Source organism: Herpailurus yagouaroundi, unplaced genomic scaffold, assembly GCF_014898765.1.
Source record: "Herpailurus yagouaroundi ecotype Mexico unplaced genomic scaffold, PumYag 162, whole genome shotgun sequence".
In the NCBI taxonomy this organism is placed as follows: domain Eukaryota; kingdom Metazoa; phylum Chordata; class Mammalia; order Carnivora; family Felidae; genus Herpailurus; species Herpailurus yagouaroundi.
Window position 1 is genome coordinate 14,529,216 of NW_024412403.1, and position 11,789 is coordinate 14,541,004.

Sequence of the window (11,789 nt, forward strand, 5' to 3'; positions counted from 1 at the left end):
ATGTTACCATTATCATCCCCAAAGAAACATCCATTTTTGTGCTCATACTTGTTGGTTTGTGTCTTCAAAGTCTTCAAATTATGAATATCTCTAATTGAAACTGAATTATACAGGCATCTTTTACACATTACCCTATTCCTTATCCGTGTCTCTCTTTCTCTAGAGTGACAAACCTCCACCCCAACAACGCTGTGTTTACCCTATCCAACGATATACACAAAATATTTCCTAGATTACCACCCTAAAATGTAAAACATAGGTCTCATGACATTTGCAAAATTATGGAACCCCTTGGAAATTGGTATTCTTACCTAAATGTGAGGTATAACGGTAGAACCAGTCTTCTCAGATTGCTATGAAACGTTAGTATCTAGTAAATGTAACTTTTTGCTATCTCATGCATGGTTTATTTTCTGAATTCTTTGCATATAAAAGAACAATTTTCTGTCAAGCTTATTCTGTGCTGCTTCTGTAATTCATATGCCAAAGCTCTGTATATATTTATATTTATAATATATATTTATAATCTAAATAATAATAATAAATAATAATGTAGCATTTTTTAGCTGTTTACCATAGGACAATCACTTGCCAAGTCCTTATGCATATCATCCCACAGAAGCGCCAGAACAACTCTACAATGTGTTAAAATTACCCTGCTTTACAGCTGAATAAACGAGCAATGAGTTCACTCACTTTCTCACGGGCAGTTTTATTTATTTATTTTTTTTTAATTTTTTTTCAACTTTTTTATTTATTTTTGGGACAGAGAGAGACAGAGCATGAACGGGGGAGGGGCAGAGAGAGAGGGAGACACAGGATCGGAAACAGGCTCCAGGCTCCGAGCCATCAGCCCAGAGCCCGACGCGGGGCTCGAACTCCCGGACCGCGAGATCGTGACCTGGCTGAAGTCGGACGCTCAACCGACTCCGCCACCCAGGCACCCCTCTCACGGGCAGTTTTAATGTGGCAAAGGAATGTTTTATAACTACTTGTTTGTTTTCTCTGTGCGTGTGAATATAAATTTCTATTGGTTTGTCCTGCTTGCATAATTGCCAGGATTTTTCCCCCCCACCAAATGCAAAAGAAAGATAAGTTAAGTTACTAGTAGCATTTATTATTAACTAATATTAAATTATTGTATAATGTGATGACCAAGTTTGTTTTCTAACGCTTCTTCCCCATTGAAAAGTCTTCCATTACATTCTTCCTTCCTCCTCTATTCTCTTCCTGCCACTTTGGTTATGAAATTCCAAGTCTCCTTTGCTAGTCATCTAGAATCATTGACGTATATGTCTTACTCTACTTGGCACAATTGTTGTCTTTTTCTGCTTTTGCTCCAAATTTTAGGAGAGTCTTTCAGTCCTTCCCCCCCCATCTCAGCTTATGTTAAATTTTCTACCTCCAGTAAATTTAGTACATTTTTCATGACAAATATATGTTTCTTCCCTTTATATTTTGCTGTTTGCTTGTATACTTGTAATAGAATCATCTATGCCATGTGTCCTAAACATTATGAATTCTAGAATAAAAAAATATGTTAAAGGGTTCTCCCTTATTTTGCAATAGCACTTTGACAGATGGGCTTATTCCAAGCCCTTAGATAGATTCTTTGATTTTTGCAACTTTTTTTTTTAAGAGAGAGAGAGAGAAAGAGAGAGAATGTGAACAGGGGAGAGGGGCAGAGGGAGAGAGGCAAAGAACCTCAAGCAGGCTCCACACTGAGCATGGAGCCTGATGCAGGGCTCACTCTCACCACCCTGAGATCACAACTTGAACTGAAATCAAGACTTGGATATTTAACCGACTAAGCCACCCAAACATCCCCCAACTAATTTCTTTCTCAATGGATATATATCCAATCTCTCTTTTTTAAAATTTTTTTTTATTTATTTTTGAGAGAGAGAGAGAGAGAGAGAGAGAGAGAGAGAAGGGCAGGGCAGGAGCAAAGAGAGAGGGAGACACAGAATCTGAAGCAGGCTCCAGTCTCTGAACTGTCAACATAGAGCCCGACATGGGTCTCAAACTCACGAACAGTGAGATCATGACCTGAGCCAAAGTCGGACACTCAACTGACTGAGCCACCCCAGATGCCCCGATATCCAATCTCTTTTTTAGGGAACTTTGGAATTTATCAGGGCAACTGAAGTCTAGGAAAAGAAAATATCTAAATTTTTAGAATGCTATTGTCATAGGGTCTGAGCTCACGTTTATATAGGGACCCTAAATACAAGAATTGTCACTATTAGGCTGGAGGCACACAAAGACCAGATGTCAGTCAGAGTTCTGATCCAAATCTGTCTCACCATGGGATTAATGGTTCCATAAACCCATTTCACAGTAATTGCGGCAGTCTTGTGGGCATAAATAGCATGGATATACGTAGAAGCTATGTTCCCTCACCAGTATAGTGGGAATGTTCAAATGGAAGACCCTGAAAAAATATATATAAAGAGAGAAAGGAGGATTTATGATAGGCATTGTCTCACAGAATTATGGAGGCTGAAAAGTCTCACAATTTGCTATCTACAAGCTGGGGAACTGGGAAAGCCAGTGGAATGTGAGTCCAAAGGCCTTGAGAACCAGAAGCACCAATGTCTGAAGGCAGACGATGGGCATCCTGGGTCAGGCAGAGAGCAAATTCACCCTTTCTCTCCCTGTTCTATTTATGCCCTCAGCAGATTGGATGATGCCCACTCACCTTGGTGAGGGTGACTGACCTTCCCTATTTAGTTTATGAACTCAAATGCTAATCTCATCTAGGAACATCCTCACAGACACATCCAGAAATAATGTATCAACTATCTGGGCATCCATTAGCCCAGTCAAGTTAACACATAAAATTAACCATCACAGCATAGAATGACAGGGATTATTGCTACCATTAAAGACTTATAGGATGTAGGAATAGTGATACCCATCACATACACACTTGATTCATTATTGTTCCTCCTGCAAAATTCAGTTTTTGGCAAACCCCCATGTGCGAGTTGTAGCACAGATGGCTAGGTTTCTGGAGCAAGGCCATATTGTGGCAGAATATATTCACAGTGCAAAAAGAAGCTCCTGGCATACTAATGGACCCAAGCAGAGACTGAACATCTGTCACTATGCAACATCAAATGACGATGTGTGCTGACCTTCATGACTGGGTACTCTCAGACCCACCAAGTCATAAATTTTGGCAGACTTAGCGGCAGGAGTCTGATGTTAAGTGGTAATATAGATTCAGAGTCAGTTAGAGCAGGTGCAAAGGGCATGAATGAGTTGTACGTGTTCCCTGCCTGAAGACTTAGGGGGCCTAAAGCCTACCTGTAGCACTGAAGTCTTTCTATCAGTTCTCTGCTATAGCCCTATGGGGGTGTTCAATTGACTAAATGGCAGAGCAAGAATACATTCAGGCCTGGTTCATGGATGGGTCTTCTCAATATGTTGGAATCAGCCTGAAAATGGACTGCTGTTGCATTCAGAATTGCCCTGAGAAAGAATAGTAAGGGGAAATGTTCCCAGGAGACAGAGCTTTCTAGAAGTATACCCAATCATGAAATTTACGTGGAGAGAGATGTGGTCTGAGGTAAGAACATACAAGGACATTTGGACAGTTATTAATAGTTTGGTTAGTTGTTCAGGGGTCAGAAAGAGTATGATTAAACAGAGATCTGGGGAGGAATTGTACAGATGGACATATTGGAGTGGATACAAATTAAGTAGATATTTGAGCTTGATGTCAGTTTTCACCATAGTGCATCCACAACAGAGAACGTACAAAACAATCAGGTGGACAGTGACTCAGCCAGGAAATGTCTAACAGCTTCTGTCCTCTGTAATACCAGCATATGTGCAATGGGCCCAAGAATAGAATAGCCATAGTGGTAGAACTATTTCTTCTTTTACAAAGCTGATCCAGCTGATATTGGAATTGAATATCCAATCTGAAAGCATCAAAGGGTTTTTCTGAGCCCTTGATGTGGTACCATACTTAGAGGATTCCAACCAGCTCTTTCTGGCAAGTTGATTTTATCAGGCGCCTTCCATATAGATGGAAGTTGCTATTTAATAAGAATGATAGATATTCTGGGTATGGGTTTGTCTCAGCTGCCCACAGTGACACGATCATCACCAGTATCTGAGACATGTGGTGGCTTATTTATCATCACAGAATTCTGCACAACATTGCTTTGGACTGAGACAGTCTCTGAGAAGAAAGTGAAATAATGCACCCATTGCTACGAGATCTATTCATCTTAGCACATACCACATCAGCCCGCTGAAATGGCTTCTTAAAATGCTACGAATGAATGTGCTAAGGATTATAGTTTGTGAGATTTGGTATTGTCTTTACAATGGAGAATATATTTTTAACCAATGCCACCCCGTCCCCAATATCTAGAATATATCGGTCTGAAAAAAACACCTGTTAGGTAAAATTGCTCTCTTTCACCATGGCTCCCTGGGACCCACTAGTTAATGAATTAATATAGAGTTTTTGCCTACCTGATAATCGTGGGCTCCACCTACCAGTAGACAGAGAAATTAATTACAGTGAAGAGATGTAGTTCCGCTCTATAGTGGGAGTTTGAATGTCCATGGCAGAAACTCACAGGATCTACTGGGGTTGCTTCTATTCCCAAAGGACTGCTGTACATGGGCACAAGACCTGAGGGGTCAGGCTTCTCAGGATAAAGTTTTAGCTACCAAGACCAGCAGAGGTGCCAGAAAACTCTGAAGACAATGGAGAATAGGTAATAAAGAACAAAGACAATGAATGTCGATTACTGCTCAGAAAGCAGTTTGGAGCTGAAAGGAGACTTTGGCTGGTCCGACCAATCTTTTTGCTGTTCTTTAATAGTGTTTTGTTTTTCAGAATTCATGACCGGCTATTGTCTTTAAGGAGTGGTGACAGAAAAACTTGAACATGATATGAGATACGCCTGCACCTGAGTGATGTAAAGAATAAACTCTAGATAATGCTTGAGGGTGCTTCATCAGTGTCTCATTCATCATTTCACTCATGCTGATGGCTTCCTAGTGCAAGCCATTGCAGTTCTCAGAATGAAGTCTTTGTCCTTTAAAGTGCCAATGAAGTCACGTCTTTGGAGCAGACTTTAGCTGGTAGAAAAATAGCAGCTATACAGCCACACACACACACACACACACACACACACAAGCACGCGCGTGCACGCATTCTTACGCTCAGAAATGATGAAGATAAATAAATGTATGGAAACAAATATATGGCATACTTGCAAATGAGCTTTTATTTAATGAAAAATAAAACTGGAATTTTCCCAAATAAATATTAAGATTGGATTTGTGCACACGTATAGAAACGAACGGATATTTTTTCCGACAAAATCATTGGATAGTCTAGATAATGAATTGATTGGTGACTTTTTTTTATCACAGGTGGCCTAGGATTTAGATATTAGTGTTGGAAGAGAAAATAATACTAATATAATAAACAATCCTTATATAATAACAAGAACTATCCAAGGTATCAGAAGTCTAGAATACTTCAATAGAAGCCGGAACACCAGTATCTTCCAAAGCAGCATGGACGGTGACAGGCATAACCATAGCCACCATAGCCACAGCCGTAGCCACAACCCAGGCCACCATAGCCATAGCCCAGGCCACCATAATAGTTGCCGTAATAGCACATGGTGTCAGGAGCAGAGGGTTCAGTTGACGAGCAGAATCAGTTCCTTGAGTTTGAATTTCATAATCTGCACAGGGCCTTTTATACAACCTGAGTGGTATGTGGGTAAACCACAGGCAGAATTGACTCATTTCCAAACAAATGACATTAAAAAAAAATCTGAAGAATTCCTTATAACCAATATATTGGGGACTCTATTGCTGTAGTGTCATGTGCCTTTAAAACAAAACTTGTTTCCTAATTACACAGTGTTTGCTTACTTGAGAACCCAGCTTCTAAGAGATCTTATGAGCAAGGCTATAATGTTGTTATTTGATTTGAAAAAATATTTGAAGGTTTTTTTTTCTTTTTTAATGTTTATTTTTGAGAGAGAGAGAGAGAGAGAGAGAGAGAGCACAAGCAGGGGAGGGGCAGAGAGAGAGGGAGACACAGAATCTGAAGCAGGCTCCAGGCTCTGAGCTGTCCAGACAGAGCCCGATGTGGGGCTCAAACTCACAACCCTTGAGATCATGACCTGAGCCCAAGTTGGATGCTTAACCGACTGAGCCACCCAGGCACCTTCAATTTGAATTTTTTTAAGTTTTTATTTAAATTCCAGTTAGTTAACAGCGTAATATTAGTTCCAGGTGTACACTTCTATACAGCATCCGGTGCTCATCACAATTGTGTTCCTTAATTCCAATCACCTATTGCATCCACCTCCCCTCTGGTATCCATAGATTTGATTTTTAAAAGGTAAGATAGGTAGCTCCTTTTTTTAAAGTTATTTAGGGAAAATTGACAAATATAATGGTATACATTTAAAGTGTACAATGTGATGCTTCGATAAACATATTCATTGTGGAATAATTACCACGATCAAGATAACTAGCATGTTTACATGTCTATCATCTTACATCATTAACTCTGTGTGTGTGTGTGTGTGTGTGTGTGTGTGTGGTAATGAAACTGCTGTAGAAATGTAAAGATAGATGGAAATTAAGATGGACACCCTAGTGTCTCAGAAAGACTTGACTTTAAAGTAAACAAATTTTTCTCTTCTTTATTCTTGAAACCTCCCCTTCTCTCTCACTTGTTTTTCTGTAGAATCCTCTCTTCCAGGACCTCGGTATACATATTGGCAACCGGCTGACCTCAGTGAACACTTAGGAACAACACTCAGATAGACTGCACCAGCGCTGGTCATGAGACCACCTTGAAGGGATAAGGAAAGTGACTGGTAGGACTACCAGATTCCTATCAAAACCACTCAGGTCCTGTATTTTCCTATAAAACCCCTCAGCCTTTTACCCCTGGTGGATCTGCGATTTTGAAGGCATTAGCCTGCTGCAACATCATTTGGCCAGTGAGGTAATACAACTATCATTCCTCTTAATCCCCAAACCCTGTCTTCATGTTATATGTTGGCTCTGGAACACATAGGTCGGTTTTCATAAACAGTAAGAGTGCATGAGATCTCTCAACAACGTTCAAGCATGCAACTGTTGTGAACGACAGTCACCATGCTGTACGTCAGCTCCTCAGAACTTACTCTTATAACTGAGAATTTATACTCTTTGACCTACATCACCCCATTTTCTCCTTTGCCCCAGCCCCTAGCAAACAATGTTCTATTGTCTGTTTCTATGAAATTGCCCTTTTTGTTTTTTTTTTTTTTTTGTTTAGCTTCCACACACGAGTGATACCATACAGTATTTATTTTTCTCTGTCTGGCTTATCTCCCTTAGTATAATGCCCTCCCAGTTGATCAATGTTCTCCCGAATGGCAGAAGTGCCTTCTTTTTTTATGGCTGGGTTTGTGCCATTTATTTTTATGGGACTTAGACATGGAGAGGAAATATTTATTCTACTAGAAATCTCAGTTTAGAAAGCTATTCTACTTTGTTGCTTTTTTTTTTTTTCAGTTGTTTTTTTATTATGAACTTACTCCATGCCAGGGATTCATTTCAAGCATATGGGATGAGGAAATGAAAATGATAGATATGGTCCATATTCTCAAGGAACTTAAATTTCTCATTGTAAGGAAGATAGTCAGTGACAGACACACAATAGGCAATTAAACTCTGAAAGAAATATATTAAATTCTGATAAGAATGACTACTTGAAAAACACAAAAACCCCAATGAGTTGAATAAGCTTATTTATTACTTGGGGGAGTTCATTTTAAACTGAGTGGTCAGAGAAGACATATCTGAAGAGATAGCACTTTAATTGATACCTGCTCAAGGTAGGATTCAAGCATTCCTGCTGTAATTTCCAGACAGGGAGGCCAACAGTACAATGGCAAGGAGGGAGAAAACTTGGTCTGAGATACTGAAGAGCCACTGTGTTTGGCATATGGAAGATGAGAAAGAAAATGGTAGAGGACAGTGTTGGAAAGAGATAGTTTATTGTAGGATATTCTAAATGCAATGGAAAGTCTATGTAGGTATGCCCCAGGGGGAGGCTATGATTTAATTTTTTCTTGAGCCATGAGATTGAGATATTGGAAGAGAATACATTCGGTGTCATAATGGGCTCTTTGTGGGGAATGTTAAATTTCTGATGGCTATTTATGATAAAAATTGAATTATCAAGTGGACAGTTGAGTGGACATCTATACAAGGGTGAAGATAAAGGATATAGAAAGGCCAAAAACAATGGTCTGAGATTTGGGTCAAAGTAGGGATCATATAATACAAAAATTTCTGAAAAAGTGAAGTTGGAGGCAAAATAAGTGAGTAGAGTGTATCAGAATCCAAGAGAGAGAATATGTCAAGAACAAAGAGTTCAACTGACCTGAATTTTCAGAGCTTTGGTAAGATTAATACAGAGAAACAAACCATATTTAGATTTGGTAAGACATGACAGGCACGCTTTCAGTGGAGTGGTGGGTCAACAGTCTAAATGTTTGAGAGAAAAGGGTACAAGACAGTAGATGCAGTATCTTAGAAATACATTCCTGAAATTTCTATGAAGAAGAATAGTGAATTAAGAAATTACCTTGGAAAACTCAAGGAGTTTTGATGGGGAAAGATTTGTCTGTCGTTTGCTTTGTTTTTCATGAGAGACAATTAGCAGTAATTATATTTCAAAGCATTGGCCAGCAACACTTAAAAAAAACCTGGAATGTCATGGTGCATACATAGGCAGAGCACAAAGGATTTTTAGGGCAGCGAGACTATTCTATGTGACACTACAGTGGTGGCTATCTGTCATTGTACATTTGTCAAAACCCATAGAATGTATAAAATCAAGAGTGAATCCCAATTTAAACTATAGACTTTGACTGTTAATAATATGTCAGTGTAGGTCCATTGGTCGTAAAACATATTCCATTCTGCTTCCAGATGTTGATAGTTATGGGACAGATGGAAACTTCCACAATCATTTTAACCAGTTACAAAACTACCCGCTACATAATTATTTTGTTAACTAATATAATTTAGTCATACACCCTTCTGGCAATGAATTTATTCAACATATAGGATTTAAGTCTAAAAAAATGACAATCACATTATTCCCACCAGCGTTCATTAAAAAATAAATTTCCATGGAAAGATAACTGATTGATGGAATCTAAAGTATGATAATTTGAAACAAGTATCTGATGTAGTGAGATTTTCTAACAGTTATTACCATGGTGAAGGAGGGACTGAAATGATACACGACTGTAATGACGTGTCTAGTTTGTGGAAATACACTTATCAATAAAATAAATAGAAAATACATGAAAAATGCATGGCAAATGGATAAGTGATTGTGTTTAACGTGATTATTAGTAGAAAAACATTGCTGTGTTCTATTTAGAGGCTATTTACCCTTGGATAATTTGAATTACTTATCAAAGCGGATGAACTGAATGAATTACAAAGATCTTGGGCACTGAATTCCACAGGAGGGTTAACTGTGGTTTTCAGTCTCGAACCCTCTTCGCTACTGCATAACCCAATCTTATAACTCCTTGGTTATGTTTAAAGGTCATATGAAGAGATATGTAATAACAATCTTTAGACACAGAAAATCATTGTATTGTGACCACCCTGGTCACTGGCTATGGATTTGTGTGTGTAATTGTACCTCCTTCCTGAATCATCCTGACGACATAAAATCTAGTTGTTTTCACATGATGACAAGATTCTCCTGGGTTTTCTGTACCTCCTAATAGCCTGGATTATCATAGTGAAAACAATGAAATAAAAAAAATTCAATGATTATTTAAGAGAGTTCCATGCGCCTGATTAAAAATAGGTTGCCTTTTTAACATTGTATATCTTTACAAATGAACTTTCCTTTGTATAATGGGCAAAATCAAGTATCTGAAGATAAAAAGAAATATCAGTTAGTCAGAATATTAGCTGATTATTATATATTCCCAAATGTGAACAGATCTCCCTATTGACTGGTGAGGAATTACCAAAAAAAAAAAAAAGTTTTGGGAAGCACTGACATTTCAGATAAATTTCTCAAAGTTAAAAAAATGGCCAATTGAAAATGGCAATTGATAGAAGTCTGAATAAAACAGGATTAATTATTATCACTCTTTCTGGTGGTAGACTCTGAACAGAAATTGCAGTTCATAGGATAAACTATTTTTAGTGTCCTGAAGAAGAATTAGGCATAAAAAATAAAAGACTAATTTGTATAAGTGAAAACCCGGAAATGCAGTTGGCTCAGGCTGGCTCTCAAGACATGGGAATAAGCTGGCTGTTTGTTAAGTGTATTACAGAGATGGACGGGCATTGCGATTTTCTGTGCTGCGTCATTTCAGGGGAGGACCGACCGCTGAAACACTGAAGAGGAAGAATGTTTTGAAACAAGGTAGAGGCAAAACTCATTGGTTAAAAATGAGTGCTATTGGTTTTTGGAACGACAGGGAGAAGAATAGAGATTTTATTTTGTGCCAAGAGCAAGTCAAAATTGGCCTGCTGCAAATGCTACTTCTTGAAATGATGCCTGTTTCTTGAGGTTTAATTGAGTATTTGGTGTCATGCAGAGATTTGTATGTCTATCTGCTCTCATCGCTGACATTGAATTATTTCAAGAGAGTCCCGAGTCTCTAGATAAAAAAACAAGCTTCTTTAATGCCTCTGTGGTTTTATCTCATGGTTGAGAAACAACAAACTAATTATAGTCACAAGATTAGCCAGTGGCCTGACTTGTGTGGTGGGTCCCACTCACACTGAGGGCATATAAAAGGCCCTCTGCAGGGGAGTTGTCCACAGTGAAGTGACACTTCTCACCTTCTCTACCCAAGCACAACCTCAACAGCCAACACCATGTGTGGCAGCTGCTATGGAAACTACTACAGAGGCTGTGGCTATGGTGGCTGTGGCTACGGAGGCTGTGGCTACGGAGGCTGTGGCTACGGAGGCCTGGGCTGTGGCTATGGCTCCTGCTATGGCTGTGGCTTCCGCAGACTAGGCTGTGGCTATGGCTGTGGCTACGGGTATGGCTCCCGCTCTCTCTGTGGCTGCGGCTATGGATGCGGCTCTGGCTACGGCTGTGGCTTTGGCTACTACTATTGAGGACACCATGGGAGAGTTTTATCACCTGCACATGTAACTTCATGCTTCACCAGCCTTGATTCCCATGCCCTTGTGTTCCCACACTAGATTGGGATAATTCTGATGTGATTTGCAGATTACCTACAGTCTGGCGGCTCCTGTCTGGATCTGAAACCCTTAGTTATTTATCCCCAACCTTTGCTTCCTAAAAAGGGAGAATGTGATTTTCATCCTGTGAACCCACTTTACCTTCTTACCAGTCACTGATCCTACCTTGATAATTCTCATGCATGTTTCCCAGTGATCTTAATAAATTTGGCTAATCTGAAATAGAAACCTTGGTTTTCTTTCTATTTATTATAAGGAATAGAACTTATTGTATTTAACAATTTTTTTTTATTTGCTTGATTCCAAGAAAGGTTGAAATTGCTTGTTTTTGCCATATATATTTTTTGCTCTCTACGAGTTGCTCTACCAGTTCTATTCTGTCTCTGTTGCTGGGAGGTTTTAGACTAAATGACATAACATTTTTCAATTAGTTCATTTTGCTTAGCTCATGGTAAATATTCTGTGTATCTTTTTCCTGCATAAACCATCATCTGCAAAGCCTCCCTAAATCATTTTTTTATGTTTTATTTTTAAAT

General features: G+C 39.0%; 2 protein-coding genes across 2 annotated transcripts; one reads left to right on the forward strand and one right to left on the reverse strand.

The window, feature by feature from the left end:
* Nucleotides 1–5,233: 5,233 nt before the first annotated feature.
* Nucleotides 5,234–5,699, reverse strand: LOC121036025 (keratin-associated protein 20-2-like). The gene has a single exon (XM_040484076.1). It carries the CDS (start codon nucleotides 5,660–5,662, stop codon nucleotides 5,516–5,518), a length of 147 nt encoding a protein of 48 aa, XP_040340010.1. The 5' UTR covers nucleotides 5,663–5,699; the 3' UTR covers nucleotides 5,234–5,515.
* Nucleotides 5,700–10,824: 5,125 nt separating this feature from the next.
* LOC121035716 (keratin-associated protein 6-1-like) lies at nucleotides 10,825–11,481 on the forward strand. Its single transcript, XM_040483612.1, has one exon. It carries the CDS (start codon nucleotides 10,918–10,920, stop codon nucleotides 11,164–11,166), a length of 249 nt encoding a protein of 82 aa, XP_040339546.1. The 5' UTR covers nucleotides 10,825–10,917; the 3' UTR covers nucleotides 11,167–11,481.
* Nucleotides 11,482–11,789: the final 308 nt, after the last annotated feature.

Bases quoted from the DNA above. Each gene is read 5' to 3' on its own strand.
- LOC121036025 (XM_040484076.1), bottom strand. From the start codon at position 5,662: ATGTGCTATTACGGCAACTATTATGGTGGCCTGGGCTATGGCTATGGT.
- LOC121035716 (XM_040483612.1), top strand. From the start codon at position 10,918: ATGTGTGGCAGCTGCTATGGAAACTACTACAGAGGCTGTGGCTATGGT.